This window comes from Aplidium turbinatum, chromosome 17 (genome assembly GCF_918807975.1).
Source record: "Aplidium turbinatum chromosome 17, kaAplTurb1.1, whole genome shotgun sequence".
Taxonomy (NCBI): Eukaryota; Metazoa; Chordata; class Ascidiacea; order Aplousobranchia; family Polyclinidae; genus Aplidium; species Aplidium turbinatum.
The window spans coordinates 20,167,004-20,187,888 of NC_137488.1; the positions used below are offsets into that span (position 1 = coordinate 20,167,004).

At 38.9% G+C, this 20,885-nt stretch overlaps 1 protein-coding gene across 1 annotated transcript in view; it reads left to right on the plus strand.

Annotated features, from left to right (window-relative positions):
• Positions 1 to 4,621: 4,621 nt before the first annotated feature.
• LOC145786594 (uncharacterized) overlaps positions 4,622 to 20,885 on the plus strand; it is a 31,274-nt gene continuing 15,010 nt past the window's right edge. The window contains exons 1-6 of the mRNA XM_082598278.1: positions 4,622 to 4,866; positions 15,255 to 15,507; positions 16,102 to 16,269; positions 16,547 to 16,715; positions 17,213 to 17,531; positions 19,509 to 19,601. Coding sequence (XP_082454404.1) covers positions 4,789 to 4,866; positions 15,255 to 15,507; positions 16,102 to 16,269; positions 16,547 to 16,715; positions 17,213 to 17,531; positions 19,509 to 19,601 — 1,080 coding nt within the window. The 5' untranslated portion in view covers positions 4,622 to 4,788. The remainder of the gene's footprint in view (positions 4,867 to 15,254; positions 15,508 to 16,101; positions 16,270 to 16,546; positions 16,716 to 17,212; positions 17,532 to 19,508; positions 19,602 to 20,885) is intronic.

The following is a 20,885-nucleotide window of genomic DNA, read 5'->3' on the forward strand; positions in this document are numbered from 1 at the left end:
CATGCATTACAAACTTCAAATGTTCAAGAAGTAACTTATTTAAAAGCAGAACGTGTTTTGATAATTTCCTTAAACAGGAAATATAACAAAAAACAAGAATAAAGCAAAAAATAGCTAGGCTATAACTGGAGTTCTTCGCAAAGCGGATCATCAAAATCCCACAACAAAGCCTGGTCAAAGTCAACTCAAAACCGATTCAGCAAAGCCGATTCAAAGCAGCCTTACTAAATCTACATCCTTGGCGTAGACTGCACTGTAGCAAAGACATAAAACACAAATTAGAGAAACTTGTTTTAGGGAACGTTCAAATATTACGTAACGCCTTCGAGGGAGAGGGGGTGGGTTTATGCAAAGCGTTACGTTAGCGTCACATCGGGGGGGAGGGGGTTCAAGCAAAACGTTACGTAACGCTTTCGAGTACGGAATGGTAGTTTTTTTGTGCTGAATTCGTAGTGAAAAAGCGTTACATGGGGGAGGGGGGATTGAAAAAAGCGTTACTTTGGCGTTACATGGGGGAGGGGGGGGTCAAAAATTCGGAAAAAAAGCGTTACGTAATATTTGAACGTTCCCTTATTTATCTGTATTGCACTCAGGGCCGTTGACAGGATTTTTCTGGCCCGGTACCAATTTATTTTCGGACCCCTTCATCGACAAGGTATAATGAATATAAAGTTTGTGTAGGCTACAAACTTGTATTTATGTCGGTTTAGCATGGTCATTTAACAAATCTTGCGCAATCTTAAAATTTCTTGAAACGCAAAACTTAGGCTAGCTACTATCTCTATCTAGCGGTTTCTGTTTTGAACTTTTATTTGTCTTGCGCTAGAGTATTACTTCTCGATTCCATTAATGTTTCACTGGTCATTCTAGGCTCACTAGAAGAGAATTTAGAGCACTGCAGACAATCAGAAATTTTTCAATTTGATTTGGGAAAGGTGTTTGAGCTTAGGTCAAACATTTGCTGATTGCTGCAATCTGAAAAGCGGTTTTGGTCTAATTTTTAGTGAAGAAATAGGGATAGCAATCTTCTTACCTGTGCCATTTCAGTTTTTGAGTTCGAACAAATGTTAGCCTGTTTATTTTGAAATTTGTGTTTTGGGTTATATTTGTGGTTAGGGAAACAACTATACTAGACTAAGCTAAATTAGTAAATTCTTATAGTACTGTTTGGTGGCTGAAATGGGCCCGGTACCCAGAAAGAGGCCCGGTAATTTACCATCTGACGGCTGAAATGGTTGTTTTAACCTCTGATGGCAAATCTTTTAGATCTGATTATATTATAGTCGGCAGCAGTGGCCGAGTGGTTAGCGCGTTGGGCTCGCAGTCGAGAGCCTGCATGTTCGACTCCAGCCACCCGCACTTGCTGTTGTTTCTCTGGGCAAGAAACTTTACGATAATTGCCTCTACCCAGTGATCGATTTCGAGTAATGGGTAGTACCAAATTTAAGTCATAAGTAGAGTAGACAACCGGAAACAGACATTGCCGTCGGCTGCAGCGTGGGTCAGGTGTAGGTCGGAAGGCGTACACCGATGCATAGCGCTCAAGTCCGCTTTCCCGCAATGCAGGATAAAGATAAACAAACAAACAATCTTGATAATGTTTGAAGTCGCGGGAGATTTTTTAAATCCGGGCTCCTTAAATATTCCGGGCCCGGATCCAAAAGTACTACCTAGACCCCCCCTGCCAACGCCCTTGATTGCACTGAGCTTAAACTGAATAACAAAAATTGAAAGCAGCACTTAGAATGAACTTGATTGGAATATGACAGAGCTTCCTTTTGTCAAATTTTGCTTTGGCGCTGACCATTTTTATCACAATTTTGAAAAGTCGTTCTGCTTGAATAAGCGTATCCGGTTTCACTTCAGTGCGTGCTTTGTTTTCGGCTTTTTTACATGAAGTTGAAGGTTTTGGACTGGAATGGATGGTGAGACTTCAGCGCTGTCTCCATTGTGAAGTTGGTTCAATTCATTTTGTTTTTATTTCTGACCATCACAATGAAAAAACAATATATAAAAACATAGCAGAGGTCTGGAAAAAGGTAGAAGCGACAAAACGCGGACGGTATAGCGTGCATGATACGATTGATACCAAAGCAGGACAATCAGTTTAAAATACGGCAAGGTCGCATCCCCCTCAATAAATTTTTTTATGAATTGAAAAAAAATAGGCTAGTGAATTTTTTTAATAATTTATATGAGTAAAAAAATAAACAAAAAACAAGACAAAAAGACAGTTGCTATGTTGGTCAACCTTGGTGGGTTATCGAAAGTGTTGATGGTCTTTGTCGCTTTTTAGTGACTACCTGGGAATTTGAAGCACTTATATACAGCGTATCGTAGCCTTGCACTTATTCAAGTAAGACCATGGTTGAGTAAAAATATACTATATTTAGACCAGGGATATCTATAACTACGGGATTGGAAACTATGTGGAACTCAAAACCATTTTATACACCAGTAGGGTCACTTTTCTTTGGGCGCTGCTTTGATAAATAATCACATAAATTGACCTCAAAGGGCAGCAAGTAGTAGGTTAACGAACAACCAAACGTGTAACAATCAATTCACCTGCTGTTAATTGTAAGGACTCTGCTTGCCTGGTTTGTTTATTTGTTTGTATTCCATTAGTGCAGTCATGATGTATTTTGTTTGGTGCTTCAAAAATTTCCAGAATGGCTATTGGTTAAGTTCTGATGACATCGTAAACGGATTGGTTTTGTACTGGATTGGTCTGTGAACAAGTTGATGATACAACAGCATATTTCACTGATTGCTGAACACTCCTCATTTACTTCTGATCCGATTTGCAGTAACCAAAATGCTAAAGAACAACAGTAGGCGGTTTTTGGACTCGTTGCATTCTTTCATTTTTTGGATTCATCATTTTTTTTCTAGCAGCGTAAATGTACTTTTATAATCAATTAAGTTTTAATATGAGTACATTTTGTATTATTATTGTAAAATCGAATTTTGTATATCTTTTAGTCGGTATTTTATTTTGTTAATCTTTCTGTAGTCGTAGTAATGTGATGACCCTACTGATGTATAGCACTGGATAGAGTTTCCAATCCCGTAGTTATAGATATGTATATCCCTGATTTAGACTTACCTACACTGAAGAATACTAAGCTTTTTAAAAGAATGTACAAAAAGACAATTATTGACACATATTAGGCAAATGCTTAATCACTAATCAGACTTGTAGTGGTAGTATGATATAGGCTACATAGTACCGTACATAAGTCGTAGGCCTACCTAAGTTTTTTAATTTCTTACCATCTTGGACAACTTCACTTATTTATTTAGGCTATTTGGCTCAATTAGCCAGTTATAATTATCATTGATGAGTTTCATGGTGGCTGCCTCACTTAAAAGAACTTGAATGGTCACTTCACAGCCTCCTGTTGTTGTGATGCTATTATTACTTGCTTGTTTTAATTGTCATTTTTTCAACAGTTTTATTGTAGCCTACATTGTGTTTTAACTTATCGTACATTTTTTTTCTCATCAACCAATCAATTTAAGCCTGAGTTACCATAGTAGTAGTCTAGTTAGTTATTTGTTTCAGTAGCACCACATAACAAACCTGCAGAGTGAATGAAATGATCAAAACAATGCATTGCATCATAGCTGTAGTTTGGATTATGGCGCAATCAGGTTGGTTGTGAAAGATCATAAGTGGTCATCTACTCATCCCATAACCATAAGTCTAACTACTCATTCATATAGGCTACACAGATGTGCAGAGATAGGCACACTACTTCAATGAAAGAAAGTAGTTTATTAGCTATTGACATTGAGAACAAGTCCTTGTTGGTTTGAATCTCTATTATCAGACTGAGAAAGGCGAGGATAATTCAAACAAACACCCAATATATATGTGATAGTGTAGTAGAATACAGCATTCACTGAAGTTTTGCCAAAGCAATAAGAAAAAATGTAAAGGCCACTAACCCACTACAATAATGTAACAATAATATAAAACACCTTACAAATAAAAGTCATAGGTTGATTTGTTGGCGTGAAACAGATCATTAGGCCCAAGGCACAAACTATTAGTTGCCAAATAAGTAATTCTATCTTCAAAAGAAAAAAATTCAGCTGATGAATTTTTTCAGATTTGAAAATTTCTCCTAATTTGAGGCAAATATTGTTTTATCTGACAGCACTGCCTCAAACTATAGATAGATGTTTATTGGCAGCTTTTTGATTGCATATCATGACAAAAGGCATCATAATAAGTATAGTCACTTTCTTTTTTTCTTCAATAGTGCAATAAGAAGCCTCCAAAAAAAGGAATTTTCCATAGGAGGCCTACTGTATTTGAAAACATCTTCGAGTTTGAAACAGGAATTCTTAATCAGGCAACATTGCTACAAATCAAAGCTGTTTTCTTTCATTGCACAAGATGGTGAAAGGCTCTGAAAATTCAAAGTTAGCTCCTACAGTTGTTTGCATGTTTCTTGTTTACTTCTCAATCACATGCTACATAATATATACATATTACCAAAAATATGATAAGATAAAACCACTATTTCCATCATAGTTTTATAAACGCTTTGTTATTTATGTACGGTAATCAGGTACTGTTATACTTTAACTTGTAATGTTTTTCAGCTTTTGCAAAACGTGTCACACTTGTATGAGTTTTATAGTAATTTATTTATAAATTTAATTAAAACAATATAATGCAATAGTTGCTTGTTGTGATTCACTGACGACACTTGGATACGGAACCACGGACCGGACTTGACCCTGCGACCAAGTGTTGGAAACTATCTAGTAACGATGGCTTTTCTGGGCCAACATTTTTTCACAGAACAGCCCGAAGAGTTTGACATTTTTGATGAAGACTACTACAAGCTGGTAAGATGTCAGCTATGTGGGTCTGCTACTATTCGGTGAGTCCGATTCGGTTAGTCCGATTCGGTGAGTTCCTAACCTCTAACCCTAAAACGGCAATGATAATTAGGCTACGGTACCCGATAATTAAAAAAATCCCCCGTTAAAGGGATTGAACTCACCGAATCGGACTCACCGAAACAGGCCATTCCGCAGCTATGTATGTTATGATGTTGTGTATAGGCAAGAAGATTTTTTTTAAAAATCAAATTGTGCACCATTTTATTGTTTGTGGTAAAAATATGTGTGGGGCTTGGTGGTTTTAAGCCACCCGCGTGTTTATGGCAGAGAAATACAGGAGAGACGTTACTGACCATCGAGCGCGGTTGTGATGCTGGTGTTGATAGTGTTTTAAATATAAACTCTATCTTTTTTAATTTCAAACAATTATGAACTTTCAAAAATCATTCTTTAAGCCAGTGGTTTTCAACCGACGTACCGCGGCACCCAAGGGTGCCATTCACGTTTGGCAAGGGTGCCACAAGTTATTAGAGTAGTGTTATGAAAATCAAATATATACACGCCCAGACATTGAAAGGATTTGCGTTAAAACTCAGCGCAAAGTTTGCACTGCCTTTGTTTGAAATGAACTTCATTAAATTGTACATGATATGATACGGATATTACAGAGCTGTAGTTAGTTTTGTTTTTGCGAAAACTCTTTTCAAAATTGTGTTTATTTAATGCAAAACTTTTTGGTTTGACTGTGGGTGCCGCCAAATTATTTGGTTGTTTGCAGGGTGCCGTAAGCTGAAAAAAGTTGAGAGCCACTGCTTTAAGCTTTTTACCATGTATAATATCGTATTACCAGTAACTATTGACTATCATATAATGTATCATATCTAGAGATTCATCTGGTGAGATTTAAGTGAAGTAGACTGGAAGGCAAAGAAGCCAACTACAAGCATGTCATTAAGTGTTTTGCTGAAGACATGGTGGTTGTGGTCGCATGTTCTTGATAACTTGTGCAAATGAACGATCCATGGAACAAAATAGGTGTCTAGGTTCTATAGCCTAGTGCAGTGGTCTCCAACCTTTTTAAGAAGCGACCCCAATTTAAATGAAAATGAAATCAGCATTTCCATGCGACCCCATTTTGTTTTCCGATACGGAGAAAAATATTTCAAGTAATGCTGAAGCTAAATATTACGAGTAAGTATGCACAATTACAGAGAAATGTGGCTACAGAAAAGTATTCCAAAGTCATTGTTTTTAAGAAGTTTCGATTAACACATGAACTTGATTTCATGAAAACAAAATTGTCAATTTATTTCAACATTTGATTTGCACTTTTAATGCGATCGGTAGACTCATCTAATTGAATTGTATACCATGGAGAAGCATTTACATGAATTACAATTTGGTCAAGAACGTCATTGGACATATCTTCAATCCTACGTTTTACTGATGTAGCTGAGCTTGCTGGCCGCAATTCCCTCGGTGTTCAGCTGTAGGACGGTCGTTGGTATTTTTCGACAGAGGGGCTGCCTCGCCCTGAGAAGGACGTTTCCCTATCCACCCTGCTCTGAATTCAGGCCTGGTTTGCTTGGGTGTGACAAGCTTCGCTTTACATATTTTTTTCTGTCTTGAAGATATGGTACTGACGGGAGGAACCACAAAAAGGTGCTTGTTCTTCACCCCTCGCAATGCTTGCATGGGTCAGGCTTAACCGCCTGCGAACTGGCGTCGGCCGCTTTCGCGCAGACATGCACAGGTGGGGCCTGGTTCCTTCATCAGAATATGAGTGTGGTGCCACTGAACAGACTGCAGACCATGTCATCCACCACTGCTTAACCCACCGGCCTCCACACGGTGCGCATGGTCTGAGGGTCCTGGACGACGAGACTGTTGAGTGGCTGATGATTTCCTGCCCTCCAGTCTAGCCTGGAAAGATCTGCTCATACGCCGATGATGACTGATGTAGCTGATAGTGAAACTGAATCCAATTTTGTGCTCTCTTTTTCTCCAATAATAATTTTCATCACTTCCTTCATTACTGGCATCAGCAATTTTTCTCCAATTGTATGGGCTTACTTCTGCTTTGCAATCTGATAAGAGGCGACATACGAAGAATATACAGCAGCTTTATTTACTACAGTAAATGCTTTCATCACACTGGTTTAGGATGCAAGAGATTGCAATTTACGTTTAAAAAAACTCAGATGGTTTATCCACGCAGCCTGGATGATTTTTTTCTTAATGACGTTTAAGTTTATTTTTTTCATCGATTCTTCTGGTAAAACTTGGCAAATTGCACACTTTGGTTTGCCATTAAATTTAGTGAAACTAAGTTTTAAAAAAGCCGCGTCATATGATCTTTTTCTGGTATTCTTTGCTGCCATTTTTGTATAATATTTATATAATTTAGCTACTTACTAGCTTACTTACTAGCTACAAATTACCATTACTAGCTGCAAAGCAAACCGTAAACAGCCGGTGAAAATAATCTCTGCAAACTAAACCCGCATAAATAACTATTCGCTTGTTCTGGAGTCAGCTTGAATAATAAAAAGTAAGTCTGAACTAACGTCGTGAATGCTTTTGCTCTGTCCTACAGTACTTATCCCAACCATTCGCTTTTTGATTATTGCACCACTATGGTTTAATTGCGACACGAGCTAGCAAGCTGTACTCTAAAACAGTGCTTCTTAAACAGGTGAATGGTTCACTCCAAGGTGAATACAATTTTTGCAGGGGTGAACCAACCAAAAGGGGTAAATAAAGGTGAACCATCAGAAATGGATGATAGCTTGCTAGCAGGGCGGATATTTCGGGTGTTCAACCTGTTCAGTGAACAGGTGAGAATTTTGAAAAACAAAATCAATTCTAACTTTTTCATTTTTTAATCAAAACTAGTTGTTTTTTATAAATTTCAATATATTTTATTGTTTGACAAGGGATGCAAAGATAAGGGTGAATGAAATCTGGAGATAGGTGCTAGGGGTGAACAAAACTAAAACAGTTTAAGAAGCACTGCTCTAAAACACAGACAAACGTTGCGAACTAGAACAAAAAAGTATCAGGCTTTTTTTTCGGTAATAAATTGAAACGGTAAAAAATTGAATATGGTGAGTTGTGGCGACCCCAGGAAAAGTTAAGGCGACCCCACTTGGGGTCGCGACCCACAGGTTGGAGACCACTGGCCTAGTGGTATTGGTACATAATTTGCACAATAACAAGAATAATTTGTCAATAATATGCTACTTTTTTAGGAAAGGAGCTTTTAATTAGGAATTCTTTTTATTTTGTATGCAACATGTTAAACTGTTAACAATAATTATCACTGAATAACACATTGGTATTGGTAGCATTCTTTCTATATGTATATTATGATATGGTTGTTCATGAATTGTTATGTACATATAATAAAAATAGTCAATTTATTGTTAACAACGAGAAGTAAAAAATGTTTTGTTGCTGACATACTGTACCAGATGTTTTATTCATGAAAAATAATTTGGGTTTCCCTTTAGCTCATTCTTTGTTTAAGTTTGGCTCTCCAGTCTCCATATATTATATATCAGCATCAGATGCTCTGATTTATGTTGAAATATGTCTTGCGAATATGCAGTTAATGATGAAAAGGTGTTTGGGAATTTTAGTGTTTTGTTTAAATTGAAGTATTGTGAGAGAGTTGTGATAAAAACAATGCAAGAAAAAGTGTCTGTAGTTAGTGTATTCCTTTTTAATTCTATGAAGCCTGCATAAGAATGTGGAGATCGATTTTGGTGTATCACCTGTTAGACTTTGTTGGCTTTTTTAGTTCCCATTGTTTTAAATGTATATATTTCTTGTTTAAGACAGATGAAGTAAGTTACAAGGTATATATATATCAATGCTTGTTTTTATATAGCGCTGTATCCATCGCAGAATGCGTTGCGACTCGGCTACAGCCGTATAGAGGTGCAAGTCAGTACATTATTACCCAATCCATTCCATTGCTCAGTGCCAAGCAGGAATTAGGTTCAGTGCCATTTTTAAAAAGTCTTTAGTTTGACCCGACAAGGTATCGAACCCATGCCTACCGATTCAGAGGCGGACGCACTACACTACCTAGCTGGTATATAGCAGTGTTGTTGAAGAATTTATGGCAACTATATTATACTTATTGTTCTGCTTGCTAGAACCTCTTGGCCCTCTTGAAAGCAACTGGTTGATAGTGGACTGCCCAGGTCTGAGTGAGATGCCTACTTTAGTTGATTGTACATCACTTCACTGTCGTTTCAATGTAGCAATTGTAGCAGTGCTTCACAGTTCAGACTATTTTGTTGTACACCCAAGCCGGATGTGTTGTTGAGAACGCTGTTGAGAGACATGAGAAGATATTGTTTGTTTTACCTGGGCTGTTTTGAATGACCCCAGACAGCAAAATCCGTCATTTTTACATTGATTCAACGTCTGCACACTAGGATGTGGCTGTTTTACTATTGAAGTTTAAAACCTGCTGTGATATTTTGAAATATTTTAACAAGAATGAAGCTGTTGAAGCCTGATTTTCCGTGTGAAAATTAGGAAATAAATATTGTGAACGGACAAGATGTTGGAGTTCTTTTGGGCCACTTTGCTACTTTTCATGTCAGACTAACTTCAACACAGTACATTGTTGCATAGTGCTAGAAACGATAATTGTCTTAATAAACACCCAAACTTTTCAGTATTCACCTGTACGACTGTATGTCCCATCAGCCAAATGGAGAGGATTTTGGTGCTGAATCATTTTTTATTGCCTTTCAATGTCTGATTGTGGCTGAATATAGATTCCAACCAGACAATATATCCGCACGGACATCTTTCTGTTTTTAAAGATATTCTTATGGCCAAATTGCTGGCCGATTGAGTTGTCTTTTGTTTCAGCTTTTGCTACTCAGTTATTAGTGAGAGGGAAAATCTGAAACTTGCTTTAGTTTGTTGCCTAATTTTATAAAATGCTGGTCGTTTCCTTTGCGAAACTCGTGACTGAATTTTGCACGGTTTTGGATGTTTACCAATGCTTTGGTTGATGTTGTGTTTGCTCCGTTCAGTGTTCAAGCTAACGAATTGCGTAATTGTTCAGCCAGCATTTTTTCATTTGTTTCTTTTTACAAACGCTTGGTGATGGACTAAACTAAATTCAGTTATCTTGACATTTATGAGCGTGATATTTCGAAATGTGTTTTCCTTTCTAAGGTTTATTCCAGGTGGTTGTATTGCTCATGTACATACTGTATACGGTGAGAAAAGTGTGTATTTCACCTTTTCATAAAAGAGTGCAAATAAAACAACGCAATAATGATGTAAGAAACGTTTGCACATAAGGCTGGTGAACCATCAAGAACCGCTTGTTTTTTGTCTAGACCTCTGCTATTTTCGGCATACATTATTTTTCGTTGTGATGGTCTGAAAGTTTCTATTTTAGTGTCATTATCTGAAATATTTCCACCAGGTTGCACACTCATGCAGTCACAGCAATCAAACAGTTTACACTGCTTTTGGCAAGCGCTGCGCACAGTGGTTGTTACTCATTAGTCTTTTTCACTATTTACTATTCAAAGTTTGAATCAGTTAGCTTGTTTTGCTTGTTTGGAGGATCGAGGTGGACAGATCGATAGATCATGATCAATAAGATGAAGCATTACTAGCCTTTCTAGCAAAGAATCCATTATCATTTATGACTTTGGTAAACTGATGTGTTGGAATCATTTGCATTGGATTTTTCGTTTCACCGGCCGCAAGTTTGTCTTTCAAAGTATCCCCCTGGTCATGCCCGGAATGGCCCGTTTCGGTGAGTCCGATTCGGTGATTTCGATCCCTTAACGGGGGATTTTTTCACATTTTTTTTTAAATTATTGGGTGCCGTAGCCTAATTATCATTGCCGTTTTAGGGTTAGGGGTCAGAGGTTAGGAACTCACCGAATCGGACTCACCGAATAGTAGCAGACCCGGTCATGCCAAGCCATTGCTTCGGCATCTGTGACAAAATGGCCTATCAGTGTATCGGACTATCGGTGTATATCATCGTTCACTTGATGTTTTAGTTTCATTTGTACGACTGAAAACATTCATTAGCATGGTGTGTGTGACGGTTGGGTTGATCGCAAAACCTTTCTTTTCGGGCATATAGGCCCGCCGACGCAATTAAGTATATTATATACGTTTTATTTCATTCATTATTCATCATTTTATTTCTTCGTGTTACTTTTCTGGAAAGCGACGACATGGGAGACACGTTCTAACCTTGTTAGTCTATTTCTCCTTGTCTTAGCAGAAAATACACCACCTGCTTTTCAAAGCCATTCAAGCTAAACAACCCTTGTGATATCATATATCTCAACCATGCCGGATTCCTTTTCTGTCATTTATTTATGTCCAGCCCCATGATATGCGTCACATTTGCGAAGTCCCACTGGTCCCATACTGACGTCATTGGAATACATGTAGGATCTTTGGTGATTTTGTTGAATGTTGGTTTAATATATATTATATTATAGTTGATATGCTTTTATGTACATATATGAGGCGTTTGTAAACGGAATGGCTCGTTTCGGTGAGTCCGATCCCTATTCGGTGATTTTTTCATTTTTTTTTAAATTATCGGGTACCGTAGCCTAATTATCATTGCCGTTTTAGGGTTAGGGGTTAGAGGTTAGGAACTCACCGAATAGTAGCAGATTCTTTGTAAACGTGTGAATGTGCGTGACTAAATCAGTAGCGGTATCCTTTTGCCATGATTCAACGTCTGCAGAATTTGAATTCATATAAACAAGCTGATTTACTAAGTAGTCCTTTCTCTTGCTGATCGCCCACCACGTGTTGCTTGTACAACCGGTATGCCATTGGTAGAAATATACAGCAGATGTGGGTTTACTCACGTCCGTTTGTAAGTGTTACTTCTGCTGCCGTACCGATCTCTATTCATTGTTGACAATCCAAACAATTGGATTGCGTTAGATAGGGCTCACCGTGCTTTGCAGTTAGTGTTGTTGAAGCTGATGTACTTCATTCATATCCCAGCTACTATCAAGCTATTGATTTGATAAATAGTTTGCTTTAAACTGCTCTGAATTAAAAAAAAAAAGAGTTTGTCCGCACTGAGACATGGCAAAAGGTTGATTGTATCGCCCTGTTTTACTCGAAACGATCAGATGATTCCCACAAAGAAATTGTGTTGAATTGAGTTTCCCAGAAACTTAGATATACTCGATCCGATTACGGAGATTGCAAAGCCGAGCTAACCAACAAGTCAAGGTTGACCGAACCTTTACGAATTCTTTTTCTCTCTACGCGGATAATGTTGATTCGGGTTTATTGCGTTAGTTGTTGGATCGTCACATTTTTCTCGGGTCATTGCTGCATTGTTTGAAAAAGCCCCTTTATTTTTATAAGGTTGCTTGGCCAGTTCAAGTGCAGCGGAAAAAGATGTTCCACAGCTTATCCCACAGCAAAAACTATGCGACGTTTCATGGTGGGTCGTCCCCGCCCCATGATTCCCACCCATACTGGTTAGCCACTGACCACCATTCACGATTATTATAAGTTATCTTTCAAGATGATCTTCAAAATCGCTCATCTTTGTTGTGCAGTGGACGATTCGATTACTGTACTTTGCTCTGTTTCAAGACATTTTGATCATTTGTCTTTTACATAGGTACATGACTTGCTGGCCTCCTACAAGCCAAATAATTCTACAGTGGTGTGTTATGGTGTCCGATATCATTATGTTGTTTTGTTAAAAAAAAATCATTCTACTTCCTTTACTGTTGTCATTAAAATGTGTGTGGTGTCAGGTTTGAGAAACTGGATGAAAAGTTTTTTGTTTCTGTTATACGAAGGACAACGGTGACTATATAATAGTCATTTTTCTAGAATCCTGTTGCGCTGATTTCATATCATCAAAGGTCACTTGAGTGCTTTTTGCGTCTGATGGTAACTGCAGCCCACCCAACTGCACATTTACAATGCCTTTCAATTTTTTGGCCAGCCCAGGCGCCTGCACTTGCAAGCGAAACTTAGCAACTTGCAACTTCGTTTCTGTTATGTCAATGCCACTTTATGTGACGTAGAATTAATATCGTAGTTGTCTACACTTCTTGCTTAACTGTAACCTTACTTGTCACCACTCATGTGTATAACTTTTGCTGACTGTCCAGTCTAAAGAGTTGCACCTCAACGTGTGTCTTACGCCAGCCGAGAAATCAGTGTTACTTAACATTGGTTTAACGTCTGTCGACGTTGTAGACTTTGCTGACTGGGGCATTTTTTGTGACGTTGCTGGATGTGATAAATGGGGTTTGCTGGGTTTCCAGTTCATATCCATGAATTCAAACCACATCTAATTCTGATCTTATAGTTTTTCCCATAATTTATGCAAGGTTGCAAGATTTAGCTTTAAAATTTCTCTTACTAGCGCTTGATATGCGTGCATCAAATCGTTTGAACAAATGTTTGAATTTGTTTTCACTGGGATCACATGTGTGTGAAGTGAATGAAATGTTAATTTGGAAACGACTTACAAAGCCAACAAATCGGCACTCAGGCTCTTTTGCTGACGGTGCTCGAACGGCAATATAGAAACAAATTAAACGCCTTAATTACCAACGTATTGAAAATGTACCAAAAGCATACTGCAGCCAGATCTGTTGAGTTACGCAATGCAAATATGATTGGAAAAACACCAAATTGTTCAGAACTGGAACCAGCTGAATAGATCATGTCACGATTAATTGTTTGATGTTCCAATAAAGTCGCTAGGCAGTTACGCACGGGCTCCATGTTGTAGAGATTATTACACCAGAAACAAATCTTCAACTACAAACCAAACTGAAACTTCTGACTGTCCTACCCAATGACTGACCTCTGTCAGTGGTTCGACCTTTAGCGGTTGTTAAACTGCTGTTCCAGGTTTAAAGTTTCTGACATGATACGTCTTTTGTTCCAAACAAATTGCGTTTCTGGCACAGTCCTTAATTGTATGAATTTACAGCTGCTTTCCTGGATGACTACCTTTGCGCTAAATTAAGTTCGTGTTAGTGGACAAGCACATAGTAATGCCCCCTCAACTGGACGCCATCCGATTGCGATGACCCTTGTAATTACGGCATTGAGCAGTGCGCGCTGTACTTCTATGTGCTGTACTTAATCACAAATGAGTTCGGCAGATATGGTAATCAATCCAAGTGTGCCATTGCTACGTACTTCCGGTGACTAGGGTGTTATTAATTCAAGACGGAGTTAAATAAGCTGTTCCATATTGATCATACGAGTTGTTGTGCTGGTAACATTGCTTTTGCTTCGAGGTCTACTGGTTTATCAACTCAAGTCCGCCTTCAATAGATTTTGTCGATTCAATTGCTGCCAGTTTCTGTAGAAGCACGCGGTAATTTACTATGCAAAATGTTTGTACTGTAATTAGTTTTACTGGCGTTAAGTTGAGAGCTTGATACAAATTGGCATCGGTTGTAACTTGTAACGCACAATTGTTCGTCATCGTTATAAATGTGTTTTGAAGCCAAATGCTGTTGATATTCTATGCGTGAAATCAACAAAATGTCCTAAATGACTTCTTGTGTTTCAAACGTTACCTGCCATGCAAAGTCTTTTTCTTATGTAATTTAGCAACAAGGCATTTGATGAGCATTATGTTCGCCTGGTTTAATGCACATGGGAACAACCACACAACGCATCTTAAGAGTGAAGTCAATATTTGATCACTCCTGGCATGGCTGAATGTGTTTGTGTGTGAAGGAACCTTGGTGCTCGTATTATATTGACTATTGAACCTTAGTATTATAATATTGACTAATGAGCAGTCCGGCGCATCTGGTACCAGCCTCTGCTTAGCTCGAAATTGTTTACTGCACAGACACAAGACTGTGGACGTAATAAAGTGAGATTTGACTGACAACCGCAACGTTAACATGCCGCAATTTTGCACTTGCGCTTCCTTTGCCTTGAACCTCGAATCGATACTTGATGCTTTTCCTGTGCAGTAAATTCCCATCATAATAAATTTCTTAGACAGAGTGTTGAGAGATATGTCTTGATCAGTGGAAGTTTCGTTGCGCTGTTTAATTGTGGTTAAATATTGCGATACGTTTCCTTGCTGCAACTTCGTTTCTGTTACTGTTTGCCGCTTGTTTATTTGTCATCAATAACGTCCTTTTAAACGCCCAACGGTGTAAGACTGTTCCCACTGTAACGTTTGAGTATTAAAAAAGCGGGTGTTTGTTGTCTTGAAATGGTGGAACATTTTGTGGCAACTCCAAGCAAGACGTTGATATTTCGCTTACTGACAAGTAGAAGCTTTGCATTAAGTCAAAACGTGTTCCACATGCACATTGCTGGACATCTATACAACTGTTTCCATGTCTTTTCAGCCTTTCTGCGATGAAGATATGAAAGACTTGAAGGGACTTTCTACTCAGGGAATCCTTTGGGCCGATAAAGACTTGGAAACTGAACTGACCCATGACATCCAATACCATCATGGCTTTGCCTCCCCAGGATCCCCATCATCGATGACTTCTGGATCATCTGCTTCCACCCAACAAACCGATAACGCCCACCTACTCTTGAAGGAGCGGCCGGACACTCCTCTGCAAGCAGTAAAATTTGAGGACTTCTCTAATGGTGAGCACACCAATTCATAGATGACGTTTATAAAGTCATCGATGTCTGTATTAATTAAGATAATGCATTACCTGGGGTCGATCCAGCGAGCATCGTCAGGGGGGGAGGCGATTTCAACAAAACACAATGAATCAATGATGGGTAGGTTTACATTAATCCCACTTCCCAAATACACCGTATATACAGTAGCCTAGCCGATATATATAAAGTTACCTTTCTGTGTTTAAAGGGGGTCTATTGTCCCCATGGATCCGCCACTGTACGTTGTACGGTATGTGTAAAACATATACATTTTTTGTTGTAAATGAACTCGTTAATGTCCAAGCAACTTTTACATCCCGTTTCTTCCTAAATTGGAAGCGTTTCTATGTTTTAGCATATAAATAAGTATATTTGTTGCGTTAACTTCCGGTGTTATGCTCATCTTACGTTTGTAACAAGTTTAAAAGAAATGTTCCAACATCATCTGAACTTGAAAAGACATTTTTTGTACGAAAGTTTTAATGTAGACAATTGGTCATGGCAGTGTAGAGCTCAATGAAGAGAAGGTTGGGGCTGATCTTCTACCACCTCCACAATGTTGTTTTAATGTAGATTACGGCCTTGACGACCTCGGCCTAGAGGGCTACCAGGCTTTTGATGAGAGGCAAACCTACGGAGATGACGAAGAAATGAGCGAAATTGACATCGACGGAGACTCTGTGATGGCAACCCCATCGATTGACTTAAAGAGCGACAATAACGTTGAAGATTCAATAGAAAGTGAGCAACATAAACATGGTTTTCTTAATTGTTTTCATGTTTCGTTTCAACAAACAATATTGCTTTAATTTTTTGATTTTGATCACAGCGCTGAGAAGATTTTTTCAAAGGCAAACGAAGCTGCCATGAAAGCTGTCTGTCACAGAGTTGTTGCTTTATTGATTTTCCGACTTTTAGCCAAACAGCCAGTTTATTAACTTATTTGGCCAGTGAGTATGTGACTGGTATTTGCGCGAAGGATCGTGTTTTAGTTATCTTAATGTCTACGTCATAAAAGGTTTCTTTTCAACCGGCTCGGAACGGACTGTTGACTGCTCCCTCGCCGCCGTTGCTAGGCCGCCTAGTGTCGACAACAGCCAGGTTATCACAATCTCCAAAGGAGAGGATGGAAACGCTACAATTATGCCTAACGTCGCATCAGAAAAGGAAGATACTTCTACCTTCAGGTGAATCTCGTCCTGGTGAAAAAGCTTCAGACTCGATAGCGGAAAAACTAGCCAAACGTATGCGGATATTTCTGTACAGTACAGCAGTACACTCACGTTAATATAACGCATATGTCTGCGTACATAGTTTTCTATTATCAAGTCTAAACCGAACTTGACTGCACCTACAAATAGATGTTTTAAGAAGCATATGCTACACCCGGTGTTGAAACGCATGGGCTGTATCCAAGGGAGGGTGAGGGGGTGATCCCCCCCCACTTATTGGAGTGGTTTGGAATAACTAAGACGATTTTAGCCCACTGTCTAAAAATCACCCCCCCCCCCCGAATTCTAAAAGTGGATAGAGCCCCTGTTGAAACGTGATGCCATGTCTGGGTGTTGTTAATTTCAATGAAGTTTGAAGTGTTTGTAATCCACTTTCTAACTTTGGGCCTGCTTAATTTTACAGCCCATCTTCTCGCATTCTTTCACAAACTCAACCAAACTTTTTATTTTAGTTTCAGCAAAGACCAACGGATTGCCACTAGCTTATCTACCCCTGTGTCACAATTCACCAGTAAACCATCTCAGGTGTATATCTGTGACCAAGCCACCATTTTGAAAAGCAACCCCTTGAAAATAGTTCACCCTGGGTCTAACCCAACGTCTAAGCCCCTTCTAGAAGACGGAATTGAAAACCAGAATACCGCGATCACGGTGCCCCACAAAATCAAAGTAGCCCCACAGGCAAAGATCACAACCAACACATTCACCCATAAAACTCAAATACAAATACCGACATCAACTCTTCAAACAATTCTCAAGAATGGACGATTGGTAAGTGACTAACGGTTTCTGTCGTAAAATCTGTTTGATTTGAGTTTATTTATTTTTGGGCCAAGGAAGTCTTATTTCTGGTGCGCGGTTGTTTTCGTAACACGCAAAGATCCGGTGCCGGTTCGCCAGTGAAGTTGTTTTGGTTTAACTTTGATCAACTTCCTGTTTGACTGTCGCCTTGCTTGTTTATATTAACCAAAAGATTACTTACAATATACTGACTGAAAGATGGCGAGGTCTGTAAGCTGAGGTGGATAGATCCACATCACTGTAGTCGAAAGTTTAAATATCTGTGAGTGCCAGTGTGGTACGCGTGTAGGCTTCCATGGTTTTGGTGTTGTCATTTGTGATTCACATTTGGTAAAGATCCTTCTCCTTGTGTGTATAATTAATTAATTATCATATCCGGAATGGCCCGTTTCGGTGAGTCCGATTCGGTGAATCCAATCCCTTAACGGGGGATTTTTTCAATTTTTTTTTTTAATTATCGGGTACCGTAGCCTAATTATCATTGCCGTTTTAGGGTTAGGGGTTAGAAGTTAGGAACTCACCGAATCGGACTCACCGAATAGTAGCAGACTCCAAAACGATTTTTTTACATTTTATAAATTCTATTCCGTCTATGCATCTTGGTGTTATGGTTTGCTCAACTCAATCATCGATTAGTAGTCTCTGAATTTTTATTCTTATGAAAATTAAACAGATTCATGGATTGTGGAGAAAACTATTCACAACCAATTAGAATACGATTAGCATACACACTGGCACACCTCTGTTGGCTGATAAGCCTGTTTGTGGCATGGTATATTTGGCCTTTGTGCATTCGCTGGCATAACATGGAAAATTTTGCAGTGTTTTCGCGATTAAATGTAGAACCAATGCTGATATCCTATCGCACTCAATTGAAAAAAATAAACATCTGCGAGCACAGCCCTATCGCTACAAAAACTTGAGTGGATTCTGTTTTCATGAATGCTGCAATGTTGCAAGTGTGAAATAGAATTCAGAGGACTGCAACCTTTCAGTGACGCGTTGTTCGCTCATTTGGTTCAATTTATGGCTCCTTTAATTTTGAATCGTTTGCCTGGAGCGATTATCAGAAGCGAAGCAGGAGTTTCTGTGTTTATTAAAACTAGGTTTAAAACTTGGACGCAGACGAGCTATGAAAAGATGTTAAATAGCTGTAAACCTGGATACAAATGGTATGGGTGGTTTGGTTTCACATTACATTAAATTAAACTAAGAGAAAAGCACCATCCATGTAACCTTTAACCATTCAAAATTGTGCCTAATTTTGTTATTGCAGCGCCTGTGAAGATTATGAGGTTATCCTGTTAGAGCTACACCTGGTTTTGTGTCCTTTTGCAAAATATAATCATTGTTGTATGAATTAAATGCGCTGTTACCGCAGTTCTCAGTATTCATCGGTATATGCTATATTGTTCCTGCTGTATATAATCCTCATGTGACATCCTGCGAGCCAGCGAATAATGCGCCACATTATGTGGAGCCTGGGGTTTAATGTAAATGCTGCGATTTGTAACGTACGTACGACTAAACGCTCATGTGCCTCGATTGTGAAACTAAATTGTTTTGCCGGCACAAACAAACGCAATGTCCATGATAACGTTTTGTTTACCACAATTTTTATCGTTAATCTGTGATACTTGTAGAGCTGTGTTATAGTTTGCTTTCATTTTACCAATTCGTCTCATCACTTTGCCAATGGCCATAGTTTTAGCGTAAGTGCTGATGGAAAAGCAACCGAAAGAAAGGAATTGGCCGCCCTGCTGACGTTAGTGTCTCAGACCAAGTGTCATGAAAATATTTTCCTCTAATCCCCCGATGCTTGGATTCGAGTGGGGAAACTACTTTTATCGTTTACCATACCGGCAACAAGTTGACCAACTTTTGTGATAAACCTCGTGATTTTCCAACCCAACAACGTTGAGGTTTAAGAACTATTCCGTATTGCAGGTAACACGACTACAGCAACAAGGAGGTAAGATTCACATCAAAACGGAATCTTGCGAGGACAGTGGACAATTTGTCAAGATCTGCCAGCCACAGGTATGTACAACCGGTCTGACAGCATTCACCCGCGTCTCCCATTGCATTGTGACGCACTCGCCCGTTATTGTCTGGCATGCTCGTTCAGTGCAGTGCTATAAACGTTCGTAACTTGCAAGAAATAGAACAAACGTAAAATTTAATATTCTAGAATGTTCCTTTTTCAAAAACATAATATTTTTAAAATTTTTGGTTAGATTTTTGTAACATTCTTAACAATATTTATTTTCGAAGTCGAACAATTTTATCTCTAGTGATCACCTTCTTCGACTGCGTATGTCGTTTAGCATATTCCCCTATTCTATATACCACTGAGCGCTTGTTACATGATTGCATCAGTGTATGTGAATTGCGACCGCTATGGAAAGTACTCTGTGGAATCTTGTATCCCCTGAACCGTGTAGCCTAATGACCGGCTCTGCGGTACACTGGTCACGCCTTTGCCTCTGAAATTTGTAGACCGGGGCTTCTCAAACATTTTTATGGTGCGATCCCATTTCAGAAAGTAATTTTCTGTCCCTTGAAGAGTGAAGACCTATTTTTAATTTGTTAGACAACTCTACAGTTACGATTTGCGATCCCATTTAAGGATGCGACCCATAGTTTGAGAAGCCCTTGCGTACACTGAATTGAATAAAAAGCAAACAAAAAACTTTTGTTGTTCCGGCAATGAACTATTAGTATCTCAGCTTAGGGAACAAAATTTGTCCCAAAACCTTATCGGTATTTTGCTAACTTTATTTTTGCTTACAAATTGGCGCATGGCTGGACTTAGCTTACCACCAAAGTGAATACCATACAATCATTGTGTCGCCTGGTCGGCCACAAGCGAATATGCTGACATCAGCACTGTGGAAGGCGGTTGACTTGCGCTTTTTTATTCCGCGGTATCCAGTTACATAATTTTGTCATCCAGCACTTACTGACTGCGAAACAACAGTAATTTGTTTCATTCTTCGCTTTGTCAGATTAGCCATCAATTTGTTCCAATAAAAGGGAAAAGGTACCTTCTGACAGGTTACTTTGACAGGATATATTTATTTGAATAGCTTGGCTGATGACAATCTACCAGTAGGTCGTGATCGATTCTTCCAAGTTAAACCCACCGAACAAACCAGGCCTTTTTACATTTATTTAACGTTTGCAAGATGTAAAATCAATATAAGCAGGGATGACTGATTTGCTGACAGGGATTATGTCTGAACCGATGAAGTGAGAATTAATTCATTGTCTCGTTTTTTGTAGAGAACTTGCGGCAACGAAACAAGTTACATGCATTTAATC